This window comes from Drosophila sulfurigaster, chromosome 2L (genome assembly GCF_023558435.1).
Source record: "Drosophila sulfurigaster albostrigata strain 15112-1811.04 chromosome 2L, ASM2355843v2, whole genome shotgun sequence".
NCBI classification, from domain to species: Eukaryota; Metazoa; Arthropoda; class Insecta; order Diptera; family Drosophilidae; genus Drosophila; species Drosophila sulfurigaster.
In genome coordinates this window covers 27816231-27842274 of record NC_084881.1, presented here as the reverse complement: position 1 = coordinate 27842274, position 26044 = coordinate 27816231, and the positions used below count along the sequence as shown (strand labels likewise).

Here is a 26044-nt window from a genome sequence, read left to right as displayed (position 1 = left end):
GTCGTGCCTTCCAGAAGTCTCTCGACGTTATTTTTTATTGTTATTTTCGGTATTGTTGTATAAGGATGAACTTGTTGGCGCCTGCGCAATTAATGTTTGCATTCTTTTGGCATTTCTTTGTTTTGGTCGCCGCATTCGTTGCTGGCTCGCAGTTGCCTTTGTCAACAAGTTTGCTTTGTTGTACTACGAGCACGAATAGTATATGAGAATCACCCTCAAACTCCTCCCCCCCTTCCCTCCTCGCACCTTTAGCTAGGTGCAATATTGATGGCGACGTGTCAACAGTTCGCTTAGCTGTCCAACGGTTGCATGATTAATTCACAACTTTTTTTCGTTTGACCTATTAATTTCGACTGCATATACGAGCTGAAATTGCGCATACGCCATGTGTGCACATTGTAAGCACGTACAACGCGCGCTTCTAAAAACAATTCACGACCCTTTTTTCATTCTGCTTCAATGACAACTAGACGGACCACGGCACATGTCTTTGCTCTAGGGACTTGGCGACGGCCTCGACACAAAGTCAATTAAGCAATTACCTTCGAATTAGGCGCTGCCTAAAGCTATCTAACGATGTTTTACACTGATCCCCACACGTATTGCAATAATTCAGTTTAAGTAGATTAGTCAAAAAACCAGTTTTTATGCATCTATTTATTATTGATTAGACAGGTATTAGTTGCAGCAATTTCAATTAAGTTAATGTGAAAATCATCCCTAAATTAATTGAGAAAATTATAATTCAATAGGCTAAAAATTATAATTATACATTTGAATTTGCATTTGCATATTGAGTAGTTATATTAAACTTTTGAATGAATGATAACACTTCCGCATTGTTTATATGAGTAATTCTCTGACGGATGTCGCGTGCGAACATCTTTTCAGTGAACAAAAAAACACAACCTGAAACAATTTTAAAAATAAGAAAAGGTTAGGTCTTTTCCCTATTGTTTTTATAGCACATCCTCCATCTCTCAGATCTCTTTCAATGTCTGAGGTTCTTAGTTATCGAAGAGCAGCATTAACAATTTTATTATACATATCTTAAAAGTTACAAAATATAGATTAAACAACAATAGAAAAAATAGTTTTTTAGAATGTAGATTTCTTTGTACATAAAGTATTTGTATGTTATCAGATCTGCTTGAAGCGAAGTTTACTAAGCGGTTTTACTACATTTTTGTAGCATACTTTTTGGAGCAAGATTTTATTTCTCATCAAATTTGTTTACTATTGATTGAATAGAATTGCTGCCGATGAATTCTACAAAAAGAAAGAATGAATTTTGTTGTATCAAACTAAAAACTAAGCAAGAAATACATAAATAAATAACAGAGGTGGAGGCACATATTATCAATTATGCATATATTAAATAATCAAAGGTTTTTTGCAACAAAAATCAAAATTTTAATTTAAATAAAACACTCTACATAGCTAAAAATCTCATTTATTTGAACTGTGTGAAAACATTGGGAGCACGCAAGCATTTTCATAAACTCCATTTCGTCTTTCGCTTATTAGTGTATAATATAATTTTGATTTCACTTGTAACATGTAAAAAATTAGGTTCAATAAGCGCAAGCGTGATTTGTTGGTTTTGACTTTAGTAGTTAAGCATTTGGTTAAGTGGAATTGAATGTCTAAATAACGAATGCCTAATCGTCAATTTAACTGTATATAAGCATGCATGTGCCTCTCTTCTCTCTCTCTTTCTTCAGCTCTCTTTCTTACACGCTCTCCTTGACACTTTTTCTGTGTGTGTGTGTTAGAAGCCTATAATTTGTTGGTAATTTATCAAAATCTAGATGGTTATCCTTGTTGATGGATTATGTTGTACCCCGAATTGGGTGGCCGCTTATATTTATTTCTTTTTTTTTTTGTGGGACACAGTTGCAGCATAAGTTAATGTCACAACAAATGTTTTGGACTCTGTTTAGTGTTTTCTGCCAAGCAGCTGTTAGAATTTGTTATTTTTTTTTTTTTGTCGATTGTTGTTTGTTATTGTTCGCCGCTTGTTTGTCAAATTTACTATATAAATCGACGAGTATGTGCGCCAATTCACAACAACAGCGACATGCAAGCGAAACAAATATAAATTGTTTATACACCCGCCTCACCCATGACCCTTCAATGCCCCACTTCACTCGCCCCACTAATAAGCATTAATGGCAGTGGTTCGCGATGAATGGACAAATGAATGGATAGCTCGAAAGTAGTGAAAGCCAAAGGGGGAGGAGGGAGCTGAGGTGGTGGCATATTTGGCTTGTGCTTGACAAGTAACGCGAAAACTTTGTTGTTGTTCTTGTTCTTGTTGTTGTTGTTGTCGTAACTGGACAAAAGGCGGACGGGCGGACAATGGCCTCTCATTCGACGTGTGGCAGGCGAGCGTAACGGACGTGAACGAACGTGAACGCGGACGTGATTGAACAAAATTCAAATTCACTTGCCTTGCTCTTCTCGCAAGGTTTGACGAAAATGTCACTCTTGCTATTGGCATTATTTGTGGCAGTTATAGACAGTGCTGTTGTACTCGCATGATGGGCTGCGGCTCGTCCATGGAGACGAGCGTCAGCGGCGACCAGGTGCCAAATGCAGCGCTGTCTTTGCAACAAAATGGCGGCGCCAACACAACGGTAATTTACCTGACTAACTAACTGAAATGAAATTTCCAATTTATCGCTTACTTTTTGGTAGAATATTGTTAGGCAATATGTGCGGTTGGATGAACAGATCAGCAAAGTGGAGGGCGGTTGTCCGGGTCCACGTTTGGCCACCGCCGAGGCTTGGATTGAGCATCTGCAGGCGAAACGCGATGCCATGCTCGGTCTGGAGGGAATGCCCAAAGTAATGCAGACCGAAACAGCTCGTGACGAGCCAGAGGCACTGCCACTGACCTTGGGCGGGGGACGAAGCACAGGCAATGAAATTGTCGCCAATACGCCTACCAATGACCTGGCCCAGGTGAGTAACAATTAACGCGCCTTAATGACTTTCACTTACAATGATTGTTTGTGTTTTTTGGTGTGTAATTACAGCTGGCGCATAATCTAGGCATAATCGGCGATCCACGCAAGGCTTCCATGCACGAGGACTTTTTTGCCAATCTGAGCGAATCGGCGCTCTATTTACTTAGCATACGTTACTATGGCGAACTGCTTGAACACACGAAACAGCGCGTTAAAACGCTCTCGGCTAGTTATGCCGAACTCAATGAGCTTTATGTGAACCAGGATGGCATCATTGCCTATATTAGCGGCGGCACTTATATGACCCGCCTTGAGGAGAGCATCGACGAGCAGCTAGAGTCGGCGCGCGATACGCGTGACAAGCTGGGAAGTGCCATGGAGCAGTGGCGCATTTGTGGCACATTATTGCGCGCTGCAGCAAACTCGGCCACACAGGCGTTGAAGCAGTGGCGACAGCTCAACAAGCTAATGTAAGTGCTTAACGGTCGATATTCAAATTCGATAACTTGAAGAATGGCAATATTATCGATTACACTAATTGTTGCCAACTGCATGGAACATGTCGATAGCTGGCAGCTACATTTTCGATAACACTGTGCAATCTCTTCGATGTGAATAGCTGCCAACTACATCAGCCGCCATTTTGTTTATGTTCATCTCTTTCTTTCTTTCTTTAGCGATCCCAAGCAAAAGCTGCAGGCAGCGTTGGATTGTCGCAGCTTACTGCACGCATCGCTGACGTCACTGGAGGCGGCTCAACTAGCGCTGCCCCACGTGGAACTTAGGTATATGAGTCATCGACAGGTGCTGGCAGTTAATCACTGTAATACTTATTTAATAACAGATATTTCCAATGCAGCGCGGTAAGTAATGCATTTAATTTAAATAAATTGTGTTCTCATACCCTTCACCTCATTCCTTCAACAGTTACGAGCACACGAGTCGCGTTTTCAACAGCTATGAATCAAGCATGTCCAAGACTTGCACCTGGCTCTATGAGACATTTAATAAAACTCTACGCAGGGATTTTGATAAGGCAGAGCAGGCGGTGCGACGTTTAGCGCAGACTCTGCGGGAACATCGCGAGGAAATCTTTAATGCAGCACGCAAGTGAGCTACGTTTTTCATTCTTCAACTACTTTTTAGAACAATAAATATGAATAATGTTTTTACTGATAACTAAATATTTATTACCTAATGTCAAGTGTGAAAATATTATATTATAATTTGCAAGAGGATTTGATTAGACTGTCACAAAATCAATTATCACTCAATGCAAATTGGAATTGGTCGCTTTGTAGATTGCGAAAAGTCATGCCCAATGAATCAAAGATCATCTCAGCTTGTGTCGCTATTTTGATAAGCCAAGACTAATGCGTTTTAATTTATTTGTTGTGTATTGAAGACGAAAGATCTTCAGTGTTACGAAAGACGTGACTCTGTGCAAATCGAAATGAAAACAATATTATTTGGGCTTCTTATCTTCGCTGTTGTTGTGGACTGTCATGGAAATGTGAGTGTTCTTATCGAATCAACTTTAAAACGATTTAACAGATTTATTTCATTCTTAGTATTCCAATGATCGAACCAGTTACAATTGTATAGACAATAATGTAATAAGCGCAGAGGAAGGTTTAGCTTTCTTGAAGCATGAAGAAGATATTCAAAAAAAGTGGATTTCATTAGTTGAACCTTTTAATGAAGTGAGTCTTCTTAACGAATCTACTATAAAACCATTTTAAAAGCCTGATTCCATCCTTAGTATTGCACCAATCCATCCTGTGCCACCTGGAAGGCCAATACACCTTTGCGAGTTAAAGAGAAGCTCGCAAAGATTAGATTAAATTTAGCCGATGAAGGCATTGAATGTACCTACGAAATTAAATCGCATAATTATTAAGCTCTTTTGCTGGATCGTCAGTAATAGGGGCGAAACATTTTATTAAACTTAATAAACATATTCTATTTTTGAAAAGTTTGAAACGGTTAACATTTTCTTAAACATTCGATAGGTGGCAATTTTTTTTAATAACGAAACTTGTAGCAGATATTCTGCTAAATTTAACAGCTCTGTAATAGCGCATTATATGTTTCTGTTAAGCTTGCAAGGTTAACAGTCTTAAGTTAACACGCAACTGTAATGTTATTAGGCTGTCATTAACTTGTTGACATCTCTTGAACAGCATATTCTGTGCTATAAAAGGAAGCAGGTTTTTCAAAGGCAATCTCTCTCGCGATTAATATACTTTTTGTGTATTTTATATTTATTTAAACAATCAAACAAGTTATGCTACTAGTACCAATAGCTCTTGGCCGGCGTGCGCTCTTCCTTGATGCCCATCTCCTCCATAATGTCCATTTCGAAGGTGGCCAACTTTGGCTGGAAGGTAATCTCACCCACAACAGCAGCTGTTGTGTCCTTCTCCCGCTCTATGTACGCATTGGGAGTCTTGTAGTCGTAGGTCTGATTGTTTGTCTCCGGAATGGGGATAATACGACCCGAACGCATTGAGACGCGAACCTTTTCGCCTTCCTCGGTGAAACGCCATTCGAAATCGGTGCCCTGCAGATCAGAGGGATCGACCAGACGAATGTCTTTGGTTACGTTAAGTGGAGACTCGGACTTAATGATTATGCCGGGGAATTCCTTTTCGGCCCCAACTCGTCGATAATGCCAATTGATGCCCTCGACAATTACCCAGTTGCGCTCGGGAATCACTTGGGTGACAATGCCCTGCTTGCCTTTGTCTTTGCCCACGAGCACTTCAATGCGATCGCCGCGAAAGAAGCTCCAGTCCTCTGCAAAAGTTCAAGAGTTAAAGTGGATCTGATGGAGACAACTTTTCACTCACCAATTGGCTCCACGAAGACTTTGCGCCGGGAAGTGCCGGGCATATTTTGTTGCCTGAAGTGTCCAGTCCATGAACGATTTGTGGTGTAGCGATAACGCTTGCGTTCAACAGTACGTGGAAGATAATTTGCTTCTTTCGGCGTTTGCCAATACACCTGTATATCAGTAATTATTAAAAATTAAGCACAGTAAACATTCCAGAGGCAGCGCAGATGTTACGTGAGCGGTCAACACTCGTTTTCTGTTACAATTGCACTATTTACTTGCCTGCTTTTTGCTGCGCTCTATGTATTCCTTGGGCAGGTTGGAGAAGTTCTTCAATTTACTCGCCAGAAACTGTGTGATCCGCATTTTTGTGTGATTTTCTTTTTATTTATGAAGAAAACAGCAAAATAAACTTAAAATGCGGTGCGCCTAGCAGCTGTTTGTCATTCACAACATAACGGCCACAGGTTTAACTGAACCCGATAATTATCGATAAGTCGATTGCTTGATATGTTGTTAAGAACACTTATTGTTCTTACTTAAATTGAGAGAAATATGAAGTGGTGAAATTTATTTACATTAAAATAATCATTTTCATTTAAAAAATATCAAAAATTTAGCTAAGCGGCATAAAAGAAAATCAGCTGTTGCATCGCATAACCAGGGCTACAAAAAGAATTCTAACACTATCATAAATCACCTATACACAGAACGTAAAGAAGAGGCAGCGTCTTTGCTTGTGCTGTTTGCTATCTGCAATATATTTTTCATAAATTACGGGAGAGCGATGCAAAAAACCGGCTTATAATAACAAAAAGGTAATGTTCGACTATTTAACTGTATACACGTGCCTAGTGCACGTTCATTAGGTTGCTTACTATCAAGCTGAGAGCACCACGAAGAGAATAAAAAGAAATTACGACAACAGCGACGTCGCTTAGTCATAACCAATACATTGATAAAAAGATAAACAATTGAAAGAAAGAGCTGTGTGTGTGTGTGTGATAAGTAAACAGAATCAAACATGTCCTCGTACCACATTGTAGATATGACGGATGCCAACGAGCCCGAGCCCGTGCTGCTCTCCAAGCACGCCAAGAACCTGCTGCGCTTCCTCCACTTGTTGCCAGCCCGCATGTCCTCGCATGATAGTACGAGGTAAGTAAAGGATAATTTCCATATTTTTGATTGACGGTCTGTTTGAAAGTCCAGAACTTGGGCATTGTGAGAGCTAGAGACATGCATTTTGTAGCCAATACTCTTGTAATCGAATTTTTCTCCCTTTAACAGGAGCACCATTGTGTTCTTTGCCATATGTGGACTGGATGTGCTCAATTCGCTGAACCTGGTGACGCCACAGATGCGCGAGGACATCATCAACTGGACCTACGGTGGCTTGGTTGTGCCACGCGCCGATGAAAAACAATGCGGTGGCTTTATGGTGAGCATAAATACTTGTCAACCTACTAACTTCCTTCACTTCAGATACGATAGACAAACAAGATGAATAGCAAGCAAATACAAACAAACTTATCGCTTTACGTGGCGCTACAGCAGCCGCTGCGGCAGACGGACGCGAGCTTCAGCACAAGATTTACACAGAGCAGTGAAGCATATTAAGATTTAATGTTCCTTCATGATTTATGCCAACTTCAAGAGAGTTAACTACAAAACCGGAACCTGCACTGATTGCTTCGTTTAGTTACTGGAACAACAATTTATTCTCATGCATAATTATTACCTTGAGTTGTATTTGCGCAGCAACCAGAGACGCTGTCGTCTCTTATCACCAACGTCGTCGGTTTATCAACAACATGCATAACCACTTTGCAGGGAATACCATTTATCTTGCACAATAACTCTATCTCTCTCACTTTTCCATATCAATGTATAGTTAATTACCTTAGTCATAAAAATATTTTGATTTTTATTAGTTTAAAGTTAATCATTATCGAAGAAATAATTTATATGACTGTTTTTTGAATATGCAAAATTGTCATGTATCTAAATTAACATATATTTATATTTATTATCATATTAACCTTCTACTCTCTTGGTTGCAGGGCTGTCGAGCAATGCTGCCACAAACAGACGATGCCAAGGTGCTGGAATGCATGCGACAGTATCAATGGGGTCATCTGGCCATGACCTACACGAGCATCGCAGTGCTGGTGACACTGGGCGATGATTTGTCCCGTCTCGACCGCAAGAGTATCGTGGATGGAGTTGCCGAGGTGCAGCGTCCGGATGGCAGCTTCAGTGCCTGCGTCAATGGCAGCGAGGATGACATGCGCTTCGTCTACTGTGCTGCCACCATTTGTCACATGCTCGACTATTGGGGCAGCGTGAACAAGGAGTCCATGTTTCAGTTTATTATGCGTAGCCTGCGCTACGATTATGGCTTCAGCCAGGAGCTGGAGGGTGAAGCCCATGGAGGCACCACATTTTGTGCGCTGGCTGCCCTCGAGTTGAGTGGCCAACTCGACCGACTGGATGCGACGACTTTGGAGCGCATTAAACGCTGGCTTGTCTTCCGACAAGTGGATGGCTTCCAGGGTCGTCCCAATAAACCAGTGGACACCTGTTACTCCTTCTGGATTGGCGCCTCGCTGCGTATTCTCAACGGTTTCGAGTTGACGGACTATGCTGCGAATCGGGAATACATCTTGAGCACACAGGACAAACTAATTGGCGGCTTTGCCAAATGGCCGCAGTCCTCACCAGATCCATTTCACACGTACCTCGGCCTCTGTGGTCTCGCCTTCACCGGGGAGCCGGGTCTCAACGCTGTCATGCCCAGTCTGAACTTCTCGATGGCTGCTCATGCGCATCTGAAGCAGTTGCACGAGCATTGGAGGGCCAACAATGGCCTCAGCCATCTGAGTATCGATGGCAGCGGAGATGCCACAGCAACAACGACGACGAAGAAGACTACCTCGAGTTCGCCTCTAATATCAGCACAATGATGGGAAAGATGTTTGTTAACAATGCACTATGTAAAAGTAAACTAATTGTACGCTTATAATAAGTATTTTATTTTGCTAAGAATGCTTTTTGAACATTTTTAATCATCGGCAAAAACAGTTGGCATTTGTTGTGGGATTTTTAACTGAATTATATGTATTGAAAACAAAAATGCTGGAGAATTGCCATTATTTTATTTATTGCTGGCGTTTAGCCCGGCATCGTCCGTCTATTCGTAGTCTTAAATTGTTATTGTACAATTGTGAAGAAAAGTGGCAAAATGGCTTAGCAAATAAACATTAAACATGTTATGCGATAAGGTTAGAATTTTAAGAATAAAACGCGCATATATAATTAAAAAAAAAACAACTAAAAATCAACGCTTAATTTTTGTATTTTAATTGGGGGAAAAATCTGATTTTACCGTGTGCGATATTATAATTTAATTATAATTCAAAGGTCTCAACTTGTCAGTCAATTGCATTATGAGTGCACATAAAATTTAATTTACCAGTTTGCTGCACATTTCATCTGGGAAATTTAATATTTTAGTCCAGCTGTTGGCGTTCGAAAAGTCCCAAACTGCAACAACAAAAAGTACTTTTACACATTAGGGCAATTACAAAAGCAACAACACTACAAAATAAAAAAAAACACATCCAGAACAAAACTAAGGCAATTTGTGCAAAGCAACAACAAGCACAGTAACTAAGCCTGAGTGTGTGTGTATGTGTGCATATTATGTGTGTGTGTGTGTAAAGTGTGCACATGTGTGCGTTTGCGTCTCGCCGAACTCCAACAGCCGGTGTAAAATGTCAAATTCACTAGCTGAAGTAACAGGCGAACAGAAATGAGCAGCAAGCAGCAAAGCTCAATTTGGCGCCCGGTAAAAGTTTGAGTAAGTTGAGTCGCTGTGAGTGGCAAATTTGAGCGTAAAGTCAAAACTCTCTTTGAGTGATCGTTGCATGTGAATTGCACTCAAAGCTAAAATTTGAGTTAAATGCTGACTAGATACAATTTAAAAGGCTGTTTCTTTTGATTTGAACTCAGTAATTCAAGCGCGTGCACTTTAATAAAAAAATTAAGCATTTAATTTGGACTATAATTTCTTTATTGTTGCTTAAATTAACATTCCTTTTGTCAAAGTTTAATAACAATGCGGACAAAGCCCAATAACAGCAGTTATTTAAAACATACATTGCAGATATTTAGATATGCATTGCTTTTCCAATGAATCATGTTGCTTGGGAAATTGACCATAAGGTTTACATAAATTGTACTGTAATTTTAATTATTGCTAACTATGAATTTAGGTTGATTAATTGCATAACGTATAGATCAATTTTAATACAAATTTCGATTAATGTTAACTACGAATAAAATCAGGCATTGGAAAAATTGTACATTTCTTATAAAAACTTAAAACTCTTATTTCTTGATATCTGAAATGATAGTAAATAATGAGTTGTTAATAAAAATTGCACAGCATAAAATTAAGATTATTTATAATTCTATTCTTATGGCTTTTTGCAATCCCTGGCTAATTTGGCTTCCTTCCAGCTGCCTGTACAGTAAACAATATTTACAGATGACTTGCTTCCTTCGTCGTATAGCCTCCAGTCTTCGCTCCTGTCTCAGACCTGCAGATAGAGACGATGCTGCATGGCGGGCAGATTGTATCCCATGCTGGGCCGATCGATGTGAAGGCGTCCACGAAGCGGCGCAAGGACGCGCTCAGTGACCAGTGGACAACGCTGGACCATTAGCGATTGGAGCTGGGGGCAGCTGCGGGTCAAAGCGCTGCAGTTGGCAGTTGAGGTGGGGTGGACAGACAGGCGGAGAAGAGTTGAGAGCGTGGTTAAAAGAGAGAGAGAAAGAGAGGAGAAAAGGGAAAAGATGTGGTTGTTGTTGGGACTCGACTAGTAAATAAGAAAATCGCTGGGATAGAAATCGTTCAAGTTGTAGGCTGCAGCCACATTCTGGGCACGTGGCCGATCAATGTGCACCCGCTGTTGACGCAGTGGCGCCAAGGCGCGCTCCGTGATGCGGTGGCAGCGTTGAATGAGCAGCGACTGCAGTCGCTTGCAATGCACGCCGAGGGCGCTGAAAGAGATGCTAAGAGGATGCAGCGGAACGAGACGAATATATTTGTGGTACTTACTGGACGCCATAGTCCGAGATGGAGGCGCAACCAATCAGATTAATGTGCTCCAGCGCGCGACAATAGTTGCCAATTTGGATGAGCACCTGATCCGTGACACTCGGCGTATTGGCCAGCGATAGAATCGTCAGCTTGTTGAGCTTGCGAAAGAAGATGATCAGGCAACGTTCGCCAATTGCGCCACAATGCGAGATGTCAAACTCCACAAGTTTGCTTTGATGCAGCGTCAGCGCATCGACAGCGCCTGTCGTCAGCCACTGGCACTTGGAGAGTTTCAGCACTCGCAGCTCCTTGCACTGGACAATGATGGGTTGCAGTGACAGTGCCGTGATGTTGATGCATTCATTAAGATTAACGGCGCTCAAACGCTGTTTGTTGTTGTTGAGCAGCGGCAGCAGCAGCTCGTCGGTTAGCCACTTGCAACGGGCCAAATGCAGGTGCTCCAGGCGACGACAACAGCGGGCCATCACCTTGAAAGCGTGCTCGATATTGCTTGTGTTATTCCCGGAGAGTTGAAGTTCTTGTTGGCGTTCCAGCGCCGCTTCAGCAAAGCGTAGAGCGGTGCGTGAACAACTACGCAAATTAAAGAGATCCTTAAGCGACAGCAGGCTGCACATGTGTGGTATGAGCACATCCTCCCAGCTAATATCGAAGAGCGTTAGTTCTCCGTTATGTGGCCTTGACATCAGCATCATCATGGGGCTGGGAGTGCGTGTTCTGCGGCTGCCCATGACAGCTAAATGTGTCTCCTCCTCAATGTGCAGCGTACACATGCTTACGTGATTACTGCGTCAATTGCAACTATTAAATTGTATTTTATACGCAGTTAGCACACAGCAGCAACACACAATGAATGTTGTTTACAAATGAACAGCTGATTTACGCAGGCGCCACAAGAACAAATGCATTGACAAGATTGTCATGTTTATCGTGTGAGTTTTTCACCACGCCGATAGCTTGCAAGCAAACTAATTATCGATAGTACGTAAGCTGTAAATAAATGAGTGGGTTATATTGCAAAAAATCACAGCAAGCTCCTTATTCATATTATTGTTAATTACAATTATCAGCTATTTACGCAGATGCTAAAAAAAATAAATAAATATAAAACGATTTTGATTAATTTCGTCATGTGACGTCACAAATACAGAGCAAGCAATACCCGATAAGCGATTGCCGATAATCCTCACGCATTTGCGCTCTTTTGCAGTTCAATATTCAGTTATCTAGGAAGTAAAATAAATTTGACATTATTTAACAATTGACGGCCCACAAAATGTCGGTTTGCAGTTCTGCCGAAATTGCCGAAAAGAGACGTCTTGCCATAGCTAAATTGCAGGCCAAAAAGGCGGCGTCTTCCACTACAAATGCCAACGAACAGTTGAGCGCCAAGTCAGCAGCAAAGTTTTACAATTCCCCGCCACAAAGTAACAACAATAAACCAGCAACAAGTGGAAGTTTAAACACCAACAAGAGTTCAGCTTTTCTGAATGCTCTTAAGGCTATCAAAACCACCAGCAATCGAGAACTAAGCCGTGCTTCAGCGCATCCCTATCAGCGTCCCAATGGAGGACCAAGTAGACCCAGTTTAAGCCTCAGTCCAGAGAAGAAGGACCCAAGTGGCAGCAACCTGGCGCCAGTTTTCATTAAAGCTGTGACCTGTCGTATCTATTTGATCAGTGCCCACAGATTTGCGGTAGAACCTTCCGCCTACCACGAGAAACTCATTCAAGTCTTTAAGATGATGCCCACCAAATCGTATGATAGTCACACACGCATCTGGGACTTCGATCTAAAAGATTATCAAGCGCTGCAGCAACACGTGGGCGACATGAAACCGCATGTGGTGATCGGCAGCATACCAAAGAAAGTCATGGACCTGTGTCAACAAACGCCAAAGCCACTCGAACGGAGCGTTCTGGCTTCTATTGCACCCACGCTGGCCGAAAAACTGATGCCGTTTCAGGAGGAGGGCGTCTGGTAAGTGCACGTCACTGTTTCACCAACTGTTCTACAAAGTATTTTACTTTGCAGCTTTGCCATTGCTCAGCAGGGTCGAGTTATGATCTGTGATGAAATGGGCTTGGGCAAAACATATCAAGCTTTGGCCGTGGCTGATTACTTCAAGGACGATTGGCCTCTGTTGATATGCACCACGGCCAGCACACGTGATGCCTGGGCTCGTCACATTGCCGAGTTGTTGCCTGCGGTGCCGTTGCACTATGTCCAGGTGCTGGCCAATAATCAAACGTATGTGGGCGAGGCTCAGGTGTTGATTGCCAGCTACAACATGATGGAGCGTCACATGGATAAGTTGTCGCAGCGCAAGTTTGGCATTGTCATCTACGATGAATCGCACACACTGAAGAACAGCAAAGCCAAGTGCACCACGGTGGCCAAGCGATTAGCGGAGACAGCCAAAAGAGTTATCTTATTGTCTGGCACGCCAGCTCTATCGCGTCCTCTTGAATTGTTCACGCAGCTGCAGCTGGTGGACAGTCGCTTCATGAACTTTATTGAATTTAGTAAGTAGTTAAGTCTTTAGTTTATTTTCATTAAATTAATGTATATATTTCATTTCAGCCACGCGCTATTGCGATGGCAAGCAAACCAACTTTGGCTGGGATGCGAATGGTCAATCAAATTTACATGAACTCAAGATCATTTTACTGCTCAAATATATGTTGCGTCGCACCAAGGCGGAGGTATTGCCGCAGCTGGCTGAGAAGAATCGGTAAGTCAATAAATTGTTTAAGAAACCGTTTTTAATTTAACTGTTTTTGTAATATTAGAATCTTAATAGACTTTACGCTTTTATTCCAACTTTTATTAATTTAAAATACTGTTTCACAGTGAGACAGTTGTGCTTGATCCGGCGCTGGTCTGGACAGATGAGAATGCCCAGACGACTTGCAAAGATCTCAATTCAGAGCTGAAGTCTGCCAAAGGCAGATCTCGCGAGGAAGTCTTGCTGCGTTTCTATGCGCGCACAGCAGAAGTCAAAACACGCGCTGTGTGGTAAAGCTGCAAGAAATATTTAAATTGTCATATCCAATTGATTTATATTGCTTTCATTGCAGCGCCTATTTGAAGACATTGATTAAGGAGAAAGTAAAGTTTATAATCTTTGCGCATCATCGTGTGATGCTGGATGCTATAAGTGATTGTTTAACTGGTCTTAAGGTCAACTATATACGCATCGATGGACAAACGCGCAGCGATCTGCGAGCTGATTATGTAGACAAATTTCAAAAGCAAAGCAACTGCAAGGTAGCGGTGCTTTCCCTAAAGGCGTGCAACTCCGGCATCACTTTGACGGCTGCCGAGATGATTGTGTTCGCCGAGCTAGACTGGAATCCAAGCGTAAGAAAGTTTAATAAATAAATATATAAATGTTACATAAGTTATTTTGCTGTGTAGACTTTGGCGCAGGCGGAGAGTCGAGCTCATCGCATAGGCCAAACTAAGCCGGTGGTGTGTCGCTATTTAATGGCAACGCAAACAGCAGACGACACCATCTGGAACATGCTAAAGAACAAGCAAGAGGTGCTCAGCAAAGTGGGCATCTTTGCGGAGAATTTGCAGAAGGCAACGCACACAACAGCGCCCACGATTGTAGGATATAAAACATGCAACATAAGAGACCTTTTAATAACTTTTGTACTCTTTGTAGTCTCACAAGATGGAAGAGTTTTTCTCGCCTGCTAAATCTGAAGCAGCTTCACCGGCAGCTGGAACTTTAAAGCAATACTTTGCGCCAGCGACAGCAGCAAAAACCGAGTCAAACAACAACGTGGATTCTGCACAGGATATTGCCGCATTTTTCGATGAAGACGATGATGATGCTTTCAAGGATTTAGTGTGTTGATTGTTAATTTCTACCTATGTAATTATACTAATAAATTATGCTGTTTGTAAATGAATATAAAATATATTTGCTGTTAAATAAGTTGCATCTGTAATTGTTATTTAGTTGTTAATCATCATCAAGCGTTCACTGCGCATGCTCCGCGTTCAATTCGTCCTGTTTGCTTCCCTGGCAACAAGTCGAATAATAATAAATAGTCATGTGAACTTTTCGTGTTGACTCAAAAGTCAAGCTAGATATAGATATAGTAAATAAGTCAAGACATGGACTCCTCACTGGGCGACAATGTGGAGCTTATGGGCGAGGAGGAGGATTTGGGCGATGACGACTACGGCATCTCATTTACGCAGCAGATCATCGAGCTGAAGTAAGTGCAAAGAAACCAAGAAATACTTTTTGGTTACTCACGAACTTCTTTTGCAGACATTCCTTTGGCTACGACTGCAAACGGCTCTTCAATCTGGTTCTCCTGGACGATGACACACTCATCTTTGTCTCTGGCAACTTTCTGCACTACTTCAGCATCTCGCGTCGAGAGGTGACTTTTCGAGAGACTGTTTTTGGTTGTGGCATTGGCTTCATCACCAAAAACGAGCAGCCACAGTACAAGGATCTGTTCACTGTGGGCGAGAACGGTCCCAAGCCGACCATCTTCATCTACGAGTATCCCTCGCACGATGTGCGCATCAAATTAACCGGCGCAGCCAAATCGTGCTTCACTGCCGGCTCCTACAATTCGAGTGGTGAGCTGTTCGCCTCCCAAGCTGGTTATCCGGACTTTATCATTACCATTTGGCGCTGGGAGCGCGCTGAGGTTGTGTTGCGTGCCAAGTCCTTTCAGAGCAACATACTCTTCGTGCACTTCTCAGAGTACAATCCCATTTTGTTGTGCTCCTCGGGTCTCAGTCACATCAAGTTCTGGAAGATGGCGAACACCTTTACCGGACTGAAGCTCAAGGGAGACTTGGGACGCTTTGGCAAGACGGATTTCAGTGATATTTCCGCCATGTACATGCTGCCCGATGAGAATGTCATCTCTGGCTGTGATTGGGGCAACATGCTGCTGTGGGAGGCGGGACTGATTAAGTTTGAGATCTGCCGCAAGGGACGAAAACCGTGTCACCTGAAGCCCATCACACGGATTACGATGAAGAACGGCGAGGTGACGACTGTGGGCATGGATGGGTATGTGCGTGTTTGGTACTGGGAGACTGTTGATATTGCTGATCCGCCGGAGGACGATTTGTTTGTCGAAATCGATCCGATCTATGAGTTTAAAATCTCCGAGGTCGAAATACGCGCCATGCAAAAGATTAAACCCTTTGAGGAGAAGGATTTTGGTTACTACGCTCAGGATGGCAGCGGTGGCATTTGGTTCTGTGACATAAACACCTACGATGTTCCCAGGCAGCCGAAACAGCTCTATTCCTGCGTAGGCGGACGAGTCTTGGCTGCCCAAATGTCGCCAGTGTCGCCGCATATGTTGGCGCTCTCCGAGACCGGAAAGATCTTTGTCTACGACTACGAGGAGAAGCGTTTGCTGCTGGAGAAACAGTTTGCAGCGAACGGGGTTGACATATTGTGGATGGACACACAGATCTCTAAGTTCGGCACCGAGATGGTCGCTGGTTTTGAGGATGGCATACTGCGGCACATCTTCCTCGACTTGAGTGATCCCAAAAAGGCTTCGATGCATCTAGTCAACGCCTTTAAAGCTCACACAGCTCCCATAACACGGTTGACAATCAATCGCTCCAGTTCGCTGCTGCTCACTGGCTCCGCGGACAAAAGCATGTTCATCTACTGCTTGAGTAATAATGCATCCAACTCGCTGGTGAAGCTGCAGCCGTTGGGCTTTGTAGAGTTCAAGGCTGTGCCAAATTGTTTCTACTGGCACGAGGAGCAGGACTCAGTTGTGCTCATTGGCTGCAAATCCGGCGAGGTCTATGAGTACAACATACGCACCAATGTCAGTGACGAGGAGACCTATTTGTCCTACAACATCACCGATGCCACACGCTTGCGGAGCACACGTTTCGTCTCGGTTAAGAGTCGCATTCGTCGCGAGTTGAGAAGGGAGAAAATCAAGAAGCGCAAGGAGAAGAAACGCGAGCGCAAGATGCGTGAGATCGAGAAGCTAAAGAAGGCGAATCCTGGTCTTCAGATTGATATGGAGAGTGCTTTAGCTGACTCGGAACCAGATGAGGAAGAGGAGCCGCTGCACGTTCCCAGCATTCCCAATCGCATCATCTGGCTGCGCTACACGGAACGAAACACCATCTGGGTGTCCATGGCTGGCTACGATGCTGGCTACATCTATGAGCTGGAGTTCGATGTCCCAGAGCCGAGCTTCTGCACGCTCATCACGGATGCCGACGACATCGAGATACACTCCTACCTCATCGTGTAAGTATTTCGATTAACCTTCGACTTCTTTACTACTTTCTCTTCTTTTCCCTCAGCGATGAGTTCATCCTCTTTGGCATGATGAATGGCAGTCTGCGCATTAATCACTTCAATCCCGAGAACTTTACGGATCTAGCCGACTATCGTCACTATCCCATGCACGATGCACTCAAGGGCATCATTCCCTGCATCATGAGCAGCTACGATGGCAAACATCTCGTCTCTGTGGGCTACGATGGCAACGTCTTCCTGTACAACTGGAATGGTCCAAAGGTGGTGCGACATTCGCTGATGAAGTCCTTGCCACACATGCCCAGCATTGGTCCAGTTGAGGACATAATTGATCCGGAGACGCCTTCGTTGGAACAGGAGAAGATCAATGCGGAGCTGAAGCGGCAGCAGGAAGCAGCCGAGGCGCATGATCGTGATGTTCTGGCCAAGATTGGAGCTCTGCAGAGTGTCTACTTTGAAATAGTCCGCAGGAATGATGAGTTGCCTGCGGGCTTGCGGGTGCACGACAAGGATTTGCTGCTCGATCCGCGCATCACGCAACAAATACGCGATGAACTTCAAGCCGAGCTGGATGATGTGCGCGAAGATCTTGCCTACGATCTGGAGTTTGCTCAAGTTGGTCATTCGAAGCTCTACAATCACTTTCTTAAGAAACTCGACCACGTGCCATTTACCATAACGCCTCTTTGGTAAGGCTTGGAATTGGTTTAAAGTTGTTATATTTTATTAAGTTTGTTTTATTTTTGTAGTGCTAATATTGAACCTGTTTCCACGTTTCGCTTGGAGACTTTGGGCGAAGAGTTTCAGCAAATTAAGCTCGACATCGAGGATCGTCTTAAAAGGGAGCAAGACATGCGGTAAGTCAGCTCGCTCTTGCTTGGTTTAGTTATTTCTCTAACCCTTAAACAAGAAATATATATAAAATTACTTACTTTATAATTGCAACAAGCAGCAGACGCATTGATGAACGAATACCAGATCAGCCGGAAGTGTAAGAGTAGATAGTTATTTTTTGAAAATCTGCACGAAAATTTTCACCTAATAATTTTGAGTAGAGCCCATCAACTATATATATATTTATTTAAAAGGTTAGTTATAATTAAAATTAATACTAACGCTATTGGTAAAGCAATGGCAGCGAAGGCCTTCAGCTTAGTATTTACTATATATGTACATATATTTAAAGAACTTTCGTCTAAAGAGACTATTTTTTTTTTTAACAATTATCATTGATTTTGATTTACTATATTGCATTTTATTTTATTTCATTTCATTTTGTTTTAATATGCTTAAATTTACCCAAATTGTAAGCATACTTTATTTTATTTAATTTGTTTATACCCAAATTGTAAGCAATTCGTAATTTTCCCTTTTAAGAAATGGTAAATAAATCTATTTCATTTAGAATTTTATATTTTCATTTCAGAATATAGATAATAGAGTAAATTACACAATGGACTTAGTCATAAAAACAAATATTAATCAATTATATATATTTAATACAGTATTTTATAGGTTTTACATTTCAATTTATCAAATTGTTTACTCATTATTTGCTCTTCATATTTTCTGTTGCCTACTTTTCAGGGCAGTTTGCACAACATACTTTTTCACCTTTTGTGTTGTTTTTCAGTTACTTTAACTAACTCCGTTCACTCATCTACAGCTTAACCGAAGTGATTGCCTATGAGGAGAAGGAGGACTCCATCACCGGCCCACCACCGGAGACCTTTTTCTTCGGCCGTGATCCAAAGAGCATCACACCGCGTTTCAGCAGAAAGATGATGCGACTGCTGCAACGCTATCGCAAGAGGCAGCTTTATGAGGTGCGACGCATCTTCGACTGGGACAAGCTGGAGCGTCAGAAACCCGATCCCAATCGCAATCATCCCGAGGATGATGCAAAAATTGCCGAAGCACAACGAAATCTGGGCGACTACAAGTTGAAGATCAATTCGGATTACGAACCAAAGACAACAGAGACACTGACAGCAAAGTACATTGAGATTGTAGAGTGTCGTGAGCAATACTTTGAGATGCTGGACGCGTTCAATCAGCGCGTAATGTTGATGCGTGACCAGAAGAAGGATCTCATGGAGCTGATACAGAAGCAACGCGATCGCTTGGAGCGTATTCACGAGTATCTGCCGGAGGTGAATCGCCTGCAGCTGAAGCACATCAATGAGATTGACCTGGAAATGGAGTATCCCGAACTGAATCTCATCGAGCACCATTTGCCCGGCTGTGGCGCCAATGTGGATGACATACTCTACCTGGAAGCAACTGTGGATGAGGTGATAAACAGCAAGAAGCCAAAGCGCACAGTGGACAACATTAGTCTGTATGAGATGGCCGCCTTGGACAATCCCGATATGCAGGAGGTGGTCAAATTCAAAACGCTGCAAATATCCAAGCTGAGCAGCACTTTACCGCCGGAGGAACTCGTCGCCTTCATCGGCAAGCTTCCACCTGCCAGCGAGTTGGCCTACTATGAGCTGGATGAGGAGGGCAACGCTCCATTCACGCTGGAGATGCGTCATCGTTGGCTCCGTCTGCTGACGGTGGAGCAGCTGTTGATCATTGCCCATGTAGATGAGCAGGTGCGTCTCTTCGATCTGCAGATGGAGAAGCTGCATGTGGCGCGCTTTCACACCAAGTTGAACGCAGAGTTTCTCACTGCCTTCATGATCAGCCTGAATCAGGAGCTGTATATACTTCGCGACAGCGAGCAGATCGAATCGCAGCTGCTGCAGAATGCCAAGCATGCGATGGGCACACGCAATGAACTGCAGGTGATCATTAATGCCACCAATCGGCAGTTGGACGAGCTGCGCAAGGCCATCGATAAGATCAATGAGCAGATCAGCGGACTGCAGGTGGCTTTCATGACCGCCATCAAGGGGCACAAGTTCTACGACTTTCTGCGTCGCATCTTCAAGAAGAAGTGGCGACCGCCGAAGCGAGTGCGTGGCGACGACGAGGAGTCTTCGTCCTCGTCATCGTCGTCCTCGTCCAGTGAGGATGAGGGCGCCGATGCCCAGAGCGTTGACTCCCTGGACATGACCACCATACGCTTGGATGAGGCCACCTGCCCGACGGGTCTGGAACGCCAGCTCTACGAATGGTCCTTTGTTATGCGGGCGGATCGTCACGCCTTGGAGCGCACTCTGCTCGAGAACCAGGCCGATGTGGAGCGCAAGCGTCGCGAGATTGCCGAGATGCAGACCAAGATGAAGTACCACGAGGAAGTCTATCAGCGCGAGAAGAACACGCTGCTCCAGTTTAGGGTGAGTCGAATTTTAAGAGTGAACTTTAGATGATAAAAACTAAATGTTAAAAATCTGTAAACGCAACTTTTCTTAATTCATGTAAAGAGTACAGCCTGCTAACTCTTACCATTTGGGAAGGAAAAACAGTCAAATATTTAAGTGCAGAATATAGAGTTTAGGAAAAACTAAACTTAATAATTTCAAAATGTTAAATTATATTAGCTAACTAACGCAACTGCTGTTAATTCACATAAACAGTACAGCCTCCTAGCTCTTACCATTTGAGCTGTGCAGGTACCGTTAGGTAAGGAAAAGCAGCTTGAAATAATTCATATCAGAATATAAAGCTTAGGAACATGCTGCTAAAGGCTGCCCAATGCTGTAGAGAATATCTAAATATTAAATAATATTAAATGTATAATTACATTCTTGAGGCTTAACATGATTGATCAATAAGTCATAGAAGAGTTTAATTGCAATAATTCATCCCTAATATAAACTTTACACTAAACACTATAAACTTTACACCAAAATGAGAGTAATACGAATCCTAAAGTAAACTAGATTGCATTGTTAACTGATCAATGTCAAAAAACTTTCCATTTTGTACAGCGCAACAGGCAGCAGGAGATCAACAAGGTGCAAGTGAGCACAGTGCTGCGCATGGATCAGCTGCAGCACTTTCATGAGGGACACGACTTCCGGGATGTGTCACAGGCGATACTCTTCGATGCGGATATGCTGATCGATTTGCGTCGTCGCGCGGAGAAGTTGCATGAGGAGACGCAGGCCACGAAGCGTTGGCATCGCATCAATTTTGTGCACTTGCGTCGCATGAATCGTGACATTAAATTCATGCGCTTTGAGATTACGCGACTGGAGGAGGAGATTAAGCAGGCGCAGATGAAACGCTTTGGGGTGATTATCAATCTGGATGAGCTGGAGGAGGAGGTGTTGCGACGCTACGTCTTTGAGCTGGAAACAACAGCAGAGGATGAGATGAGAGCACTTGAAAAAGAGCTGCAGGAGCGCAAGGTAAGTGAAGAGGAAATGGGAAATAATTTGTTTTAAATATATTTATTCTTAAACAGTAAGATCATTCCCTTATGATAGCTGCAACACATCATGAAATAGGCTAAATTTACATTATAATTGTAATTGCCTAAAAGAGTTCGAGCTTTCATTGAGTATTTCTTAGTTAAGCTAAGACACAAACCACAGCACGTATTTCAACTAGTGCTTAATGAAGACACGAACCACTTGTAGCTATTTTAACATAATCCATCGCTTTTTTATTGTATATTATTACAATTTAATAATGCAATCCTTTCTTAGATCGAGCTCTCCCGCTGCGAGGAGCAGATGGTGCAGGAGACGCAGACGAACACGGAGAAGGTGAACTTACAAACGGTGCTGCTGGAGCAGAAGAATGTACTGGACAACATACTCGATGTGCAGGAACGCAACTACGAGAAGTGGGCTAATCCTCAGGTGCTGAATCTGAACTACGACATTGAGAAGTTGATGGGCATTGAGAATGCGCTGCTCCAGCAGATCGAAGTAAGTTAGTACACTTTATTTCTAGTTCCACTTCATTAATGAGATTGTCTTTTTAACAGAGTCTGGAACGCGAGATCTGCACGTTGCGTCTGAAGGCGAAACCACTGCAGATTAATGAGTTGGATCCCATACAACAACTGCAACAGCAGCAGCAACAACAGCAGCCCGTTCTCAATGAGCTGACGCCAATGCCAGCCGAGGCAGAGATCTGTCCGGCCATACTTAATGTGGAGGCTTACATGCTGCCGCCCATGCCCGATGACTTCATCATGGATCGCGTGCACACGCTGGTGCAGAAGACCTTCAATCAGTTCTTTGGTCGCCACACGACTCCGGATCATGTGCGTCGCTTTGCACAGCGTTCGTCGTTGTATTTGTGCCAGGCTGCTTACAGTTTTCAGGGTCGTTACACGGATCGCATTGCGGAGTGCATCACGGAGCATCTGGAGAGCATTGTACCCAAGAAGTATTTGATACACATGAGTGCCGAGGAGATGCGCAAACTGTTCCAGGAGGTTGTTGCTGTCTTTGACTACGAACGCTCGGATGTGAATACCGAGGAGTTGATCTCAGGCATCTTTGAGCATGCCAAGGAGGCGTTGTGTACCAAAGGCATTTGTGAGGTTGTCAACAGAACTCAATTCATTGTGCTGCACATGTTCAAGGAGCTGGCCGAAGTGCTGCCCCTGGAGGAATTCCAAGCAGATGAAACTGTGCGCATGATTGTCGATGTGCTGGAACGTGAACCGATGGCGGATCCGCGTGCCATCAATGTGGATGAATTGGTGTCGAGTACGCTGCAGCATGCCCAGGAGAATCTGCTGGACAATGTGACTGCGCTGCCTTTGGCGCAAGTGGGCAGCAAGATACAGAAGGCGCTGCTAAAACGTCGCCAGTACAAAACACCTAATTGCCAGTCGCCTCTTTCGGTGCGCATTGCCAGCAAGAAGCCTTCGGCAAAGACGGGATTACCTTTCTGAGAACTTGGAACGAATTTTATTGCATGGACTAATATATTTAACAATATACAATACATAATGTGTAAAGCTTAAAAAGGGTTTTTTACTCTAATCTGCGTTTTACCGTCATAATCTTCAGGGGCAGCAGCTCCAGCATCTCACGCACCACACCAATCTCGCCATGCATTGGCTGCGACGCTTCCTTGTGTTCGGCGCAAGCTTCGCTGAAGCGTTTGTAGTAGCGTAGACACTGATTCAGCTGCTCCAGCTGCTGCTGCGGATTCGCGCCAATCAACTTGTAATAGAGACGTCCAATGTGAAAGTGCGCAAAGAGCATCAAACGCTGCTCGCTCAGCTCCATGTTGCTGCGCCATTTCTCAGTGTTATCGACTAGATAAGACTTGACGTAGCTCTCAAAGTGTTTGATGGCCTTCAGGCAACTCTGATTCACCTTCTTGACCTCCTCGGGCGTCGGCGACTGTTGCGCCTTCATGTTATCAAGACGTATGTCCGTCACAGCAGCATGTGCCGTGCCCGCCACATACCAGCATTCGCGACAGATCTTCAGATAGAACACGGGGTCGAGTAAATCGAGAAGATCTTCCAAATACTTGGCTCGTCGCTTTTGCATCTTCGCCTGGTTCTCGGGATTATCCTCGAAGAAGGCGATGGCCTCGTATGCCTCGGCAAAGTCTTGCATTATCTTGGCATATTCGGTAGCCTCCGTCTCCGCTTTGTAGTAATCCTTGGCCACATCCAGCCACTCGTTGACAAAGTGAAACACGAGCTTGGCATCGTCAAAGGTGAGACAAAAGTCGCAGCTGACGCGACGTTCGCAGGCAGCCAAATCGAGATCAACAAAGCGATAGTCCTGATCTTCCAAAGCCAGCTGAGCAGTGGCTTTGTTCAGTTTATTGCCGTCCTCATCTTCATCGTCATCTGCTAGCAGACGCTCCCTGGACACCTGCAGCAAACTCAGTCCGTATTTGGCCCAGCAACGGGCCACATCCGCATAGCGATGCTTGAAGGTCTCTGTGTAATCCGCACGCTGTTGCTCGCTCATCTCGGGCTTCAACATTGTCGCTTCATGCTCCGCCATAATGATGGTGGCAGCGGCCAAATGATGACGCGCCTCCTTGAAGCGATCCTTGCCGATGTAATACTGCGACAATGTGGCTGTATTCAAAGCGAAATCAATGGGATCATATGTCTTGTACTGCAGCTGGCGATACAAGGTACGATGACAGCATTGCGCCGACTTCTCCGGCTCCCCAATGTGGCCATACATCTGGGCCAAGTAAAAGCCGCACAGCGTATAGATGTTCTCCAGCTCCTGGTTGCCTCCACCAGGAGTTTCATCTGGAGTGTGCAGCTCTGTTAAGTTCAATGCAACCTCTCCACTTTGTTTAAATGCCTGGTAGCTTTGCTCCGCTTTCAGTAGCAGTTCGGCAGCCTTTTTGTATTCCTGCCTGGAGCCGAGCACAATGCTCAGCTCATTGATGGCACCCATGTAGGCAATGATGCACTCCGGACGTTGTTTGTGTGACTCCAGCAGCTCCAAACAACGCACCAAGTACTTCTCGCCTTCCGATGACTCCTCGGTGAATATGTAAATGCGTCCCAAGTCGCGCTGCACGAAACCTAGCATCGCCTTGTAGATGAGCTCTTCTTGACCGCCATCTGCTTCGCTGGCCTGCAGCGACACCAGCTGATCGTCAAGCAGCTTCTTGAGCGTCAGCAGCACATCCCGCGCCTTGTAATGGGAGCGATATGGATCAGTGGGTGGATCCGATTTGCTTTCGTCTTCGACTAGTTTGTTCGCCTGCTCGAACAGCTCTTTGTAGTCGCTGAGCACTTCTTTGGGAATCACAGACATGTCGCTACTTATTTTAGTGTACTTTTAATTCAGTTTACTAGTGATTTAATCAAATGCAGAGCCGGTCAACAAACAATTCACATCACGTCACCTTGGCAGCTGCTGCATATAAACAAAATCCATAAATCGATTATTTGAGACCAGAGAATTCGATATGTCGGCTCAGGTTCGATATGTGCTATTCGGAATTTTAAGCGATTATTTCATATGGCAATTCGATATATGGTATTTTTAGCATGCCAAACTTCGGTCACACTATCACAATCTACACAAAGTGAAAAACAACACAGCGTCACGGCAACGCAAATAAAAGTGAAATAAATATTAATAAAATGGCTTCTGATGGCGAAGATATGGTTTTAACGTCGACCGAAAGTGAAGTTTCAGCAGCGGAAACCGATACGGAGAGCAAGGATTTCGATGCCCACCTCTCTGCATCCGATACAGAGGAAGAAGAAACTGTAGAGGTGGAAGCTGTCCCTACATCGGCTGAAGACGCAGATATGGAGGAATTGTTAAAACAACTGGAAGACTACACGCCCACTATGCCCGATGCGTTGACGTTGCATATACTAAAAAGCGTAAGCACAAATTTGTAAAGTTTTCGAAATTGATAGTAATTTATTATATGTATATTTTTGTAGTCTGGGTTCAATACTGTTGATCCACGTATTGTGCGATTGATTTCGGTGTCGGCACAGAAGTTCATTGCGGACATTACCAACGATGCGTTGCAGCATTGCAAAACACGCACAACAAACATTCAACATTCCAGCGGTCACAGTTCAAGCAAGGTAAATACGCAAAATATTGCTAGAAGACTCTCGAAAAATCATAACTTGTTTCTACCTGCAGGACAAGAAGAATCCCAAGGACCGCAAGTACACGTTGGCAATGGAGGATTTGGTACCTGCTTTGGCTGATCATGGCATCACCATGCGTAAGCCGCAATATTTTGTCTAGTTTCTAATGTAGCGTAAGAATAAAAATAAACAAACCATCAACAGTAACAGTAACAGTAACATATGTTTTCTCTGAAGTGGGAACAGTTTACGAACAGCTGTTTGGAAAGTAATTGATTGCAAGCGACAATCCGATAACACATCTATCGAAATCAAACAAGTTGATTGCAGTGCAGTTATCGATTACAACAGCGCTCAG

General features: G+C 43.7%; 8 protein-coding genes across 10 annotated transcripts; 5 read left to right on the top strand and 3 right to left on the bottom strand.

Moving 5' to 3' along the window:
- The first annotated feature begins 2003 nt into the window (after positions 1 to 2003).
- Positions 2004 to 4904, top strand: LOC133839872 (uncharacterized). Its single transcript, XM_062271506.1, has 7 exons — positions 2004 to 2639; positions 2701 to 2967; positions 3042 to 3442; positions 3650 to 3835; positions 3900 to 4485; positions 4544 to 4675; positions 4735 to 4904. Exons 1-5 carry the CDS (start codon positions 2541 to 2543, stop codon positions 4084 to 4086), a joined length of 1140 nt encoding a protein of 379 aa, XP_062127490.1. The 5' UTR covers positions 2004 to 2540; the 3' UTR covers positions 4087 to 4485; positions 4544 to 4675; positions 4735 to 4904.
- Positions 4905 to 5218: 314 nt separating this feature from the next.
- On the bottom strand, positions 5219 to 6270 carry LOC133839903 (large ribosomal subunit protein uL24m). Its single transcript, XM_062271544.1, has 3 exons — positions 6091 to 6270; positions 5825 to 5978; positions 5219 to 5771 (listed from the first exon to the last, which is right to left on the bottom strand). The coding sequence occupies exons 1-3, from the start codon at positions 6172 to 6174 to the stop codon at positions 5266 to 5268; spliced, it is 744 nt and encodes a 247-aa protein (XP_062127528.1). The 5' UTR covers positions 6175 to 6270; the 3' UTR covers positions 5219 to 5265.
- A 143-nt stretch (positions 6271 to 6413) lies between these two features.
- On the top strand, positions 6414 to 8856 carry LOC133839870 (geranylgeranyl transferase type-1 subunit beta). Its single transcript, XM_062271494.1, has 4 exons — positions 6414 to 6626; positions 6855 to 6966; positions 7099 to 7249; positions 7872 to 8856. The coding sequence occupies exons 2-4, from the start codon at positions 6857 to 6859 to the stop codon at positions 8772 to 8774; spliced, it is 1164 nt and encodes a 387-aa protein (XP_062127478.1). The 5' UTR covers positions 6414 to 6626; positions 6855 to 6856; the 3' UTR covers positions 8775 to 8856.
- Positions 8857 to 9858: 1002 nt separating this feature from the next.
- Positions 9859 to 11829, bottom strand: LOC133839883 (F-box/LRR-repeat protein 15). 3 transcript variants are annotated; one of them, XM_062271532.1, is made up of 2 exons: positions 10934 to 11825; positions 9859 to 10572 (listed from the first exon to the last, which is right to left on the bottom strand). In XM_062271532.1, exons 1-2 carry the CDS (start codon positions 11704 to 11706, stop codon positions 10407 to 10409), a joined length of 939 nt encoding a protein of 312 aa, XP_062127516.1. In that variant the 5' UTR covers positions 11707 to 11825; the 3' UTR covers positions 9859 to 10406. The 3 variants fall into 3 exon arrangements, with proteins under 3 accessions (XP_062127516.1, XP_062127500.1, XP_062127509.1); XM_062271516.1 differs by having other exon boundaries at positions 10430 to 10887; positions 10934 to 11829; XM_062271525.1 differs by having other exon boundaries at positions 10430 to 10875; positions 10934 to 11827.
- A 267-nt stretch (positions 11830 to 12096) lies between these two features.
- On the top strand, positions 12097 to 14863 carry LOC133839833 (SWI/SNF-related matrix-associated actin-dependent regulator of chromatin subfamily A-like protein 1). The gene is made up of 7 exons (XM_062271453.1): positions 12097 to 12913; positions 12968 to 13458; positions 13517 to 13667; positions 13787 to 13951; positions 14014 to 14296; positions 14354 to 14548; positions 14607 to 14863. The coding sequence occupies exons 1-7, from the start codon at positions 12210 to 12212 to the stop codon at positions 14799 to 14801; spliced, it is 2184 nt and encodes a 727-aa protein (XP_062127437.1). The 5' UTR covers positions 12097 to 12209; the 3' UTR covers positions 14802 to 14863.
- A 145-nt stretch (positions 14864 to 15008) lies between these two features.
- Positions 15009 to 23103, top strand: LOC133839826 (cilia- and flagella-associated protein 44). The gene is made up of 8 exons (XM_062271441.1): positions 15009 to 15168; positions 15225 to 17207; positions 17264 to 17908; positions 17969 to 18076; positions 18886 to 20506; positions 21101 to 21523; positions 21824 to 22048; positions 22108 to 23103. Exons 1-8 carry the CDS (start codon positions 15065 to 15067, stop codon positions 23026 to 23028), a joined length of 6030 nt encoding a protein of 2009 aa, XP_062127425.1. The 5' UTR covers positions 15009 to 15064; the 3' UTR covers positions 23029 to 23103.
- Positions 23104 to 23110: 7 nt separating this feature from the next.
- Positions 23111 to 25002, bottom strand: LOC133839844 (KIF-binding protein). Its single transcript, XM_062271464.1, has one exon. The coding sequence runs from the start codon at positions 24881 to 24883 to the stop codon at positions 23111 to 23113; it is 1773 nt and encodes a 590-aa protein (XP_062127448.1). The 5' UTR covers positions 24884 to 25002.
- A 127-nt stretch (positions 25003 to 25129) lies between these two features.
- Positions 25130 to 25893, top strand: LOC133839920 (transcription initiation factor TFIID subunit 10). Its single transcript, XM_062271571.1, has 3 exons — positions 25130 to 25464; positions 25528 to 25677; positions 25739 to 25893. The coding sequence occupies exons 1-3, from the start codon at positions 25216 to 25218 to the stop codon at positions 25844 to 25846; spliced, it is 507 nt and encodes a 168-aa protein (XP_062127555.1). The 5' UTR covers positions 25130 to 25215; the 3' UTR covers positions 25847 to 25893.
- The last annotated feature ends 151 nt before the right edge of the window (positions 25894 to 26044 follow it).

Excerpts from the sequence above, each read along its gene's own strand:
- LOC133839920 (XM_062271571.1), top strand. The coding sequence starts at position 25,216 with ATGGCTTCTGATGGCGAAGATATGGTTTTAACGTCGACCGAAAGTGAA. Across the intron at positions 25,465-25,527 it reads CGTTGCATATACTAAAAAGC|TCTGGGTTCAATACTGTTGA; the intron begins GTAAGCACAAAT and ends ATATTTTTGTAG. Across the intron at positions 25,678-25,738 it reads GCGGTCACAGTTCAAGCAAG|GACAAGAAGAATCCCAAGGA; the intron begins GTAAATACGCAA and ends TTCTACCTGCAG.
- LOC133839870 (XM_062271494.1), top strand. The coding sequence starts at position 6,857 with ATGACGGATGCCAACGAGCCCGAGCCCGTGCTGCTCTCCAAGCACGCC. Across the intron at positions 6,967-7,098 it reads TCCTCGCATGATAGTACGAG|GAGCACCATTGTGTTCTTTG; the intron begins GTAAGTAAAGGA and ends TCCCTTTAACAG. Across the intron at positions 7,250-7,871 it reads AACAATGCGGTGGCTTTATG|GGCTGTCGAGCAATGCTGCC; the intron begins GTGAGCATAAAT and ends TCTTGGTTGCAG.
- LOC133839833 (XM_062271453.1), top strand. The coding sequence starts at position 12,210 with ATGTCGGTTTGCAGTTCTGCCGAAATTGCCGAAAAGAGACGTCTTGCC. Across the intron at positions 12,914-12,967 it reads TTTCAGGAGGAGGGCGTCTG|CTTTGCCATTGCTCAGCAGG; the intron begins GTAAGTGCACGT and ends TTTACTTTGCAG. Across the intron at positions 14,297-14,353 it reads AGCTAGACTGGAATCCAAGC|ACTTTGGCGCAGGCGGAGAG; the intron begins GTAAGAAAGTTT and ends TTTGCTGTGTAG.
- LOC133839872 (XM_062271506.1), top strand. The coding sequence starts at position 2,541 with ATGATGGGCTGCGGCTCGTCCATGGAGACGAGCGTCAGCGGCGACCAG. Across the intron at positions 2,968-3,041 it reads CTACCAATGACCTGGCCCAG|CTGGCGCATAATCTAGGCAT; the intron begins GTGAGTAACAAT and ends GTGTAATTACAG. Across the intron at positions 3,836-3,899 it reads GATATTTCCAATGCAGCGCG|TTACGAGCACACGAGTCGCG; the intron begins GTAAGTAATGCA and ends TTCCTTCAACAG.
- LOC133839883 (XM_062271516.1), bottom strand. The coding sequence starts at position 11,706 with ATGTGTACGCTGCACATTGAGGAGGAGACACATTTAGCTGTCATGGGC. Across the intron at positions 10,888-10,933 it reads ATCTCGGACTATGGCGTCCA|CATCTCTTTCAGCGCCCTCG; the intron begins GTAAGTACCACA and ends GCATCCTCTTAG.
- LOC133839903 (XM_062271544.1), bottom strand. The coding sequence starts at position 6,174 with ATGCGGATCACACAGTTTCTGGCGAGTAAATTGAAGAACTTCTCCAAC. Across the intron at positions 5,979-6,090 it reads TAGAGCGCAGCAAAAAGCAG|GTGTATTGGCAAACGCCGAA; the intron begins GCAAGTAAATAG and ends ACTGATATACAG. Across the intron at positions 5,772-5,824 it reads AGTCTTCGTGGAGCCAATTG|AGGACTGGAGCTTCTTTCGC; the intron begins GTGAGTGAAAAG and ends GAACTTTTGCAG.
- LOC133839826 (XM_062271441.1), top strand. The coding sequence starts at position 15,065 with ATGGACTCCTCACTGGGCGACAATGTGGAGCTTATGGGCGAGGAGGAG. Across the intron at positions 17,208-17,263 it reads ATACACTCCTACCTCATCGT|CGATGAGTTCATCCTCTTTG; the intron begins GTAAGTATTTCG and ends CTTTTCCCTCAG. Across the intron at positions 20,507-21,100 it reads ACACGCTGCTCCAGTTTAGG|CGCAACAGGCAGCAGGAGAT; the intron begins GTGAGTCGAATT and ends CATTTTGTACAG.
- LOC133839844 (XM_062271464.1), bottom strand. The coding sequence starts at position 24,883 with ATGTCTGTGATTCCCAAAGAAGTGCTCAGCGACTACAAAGAGCTGTTC.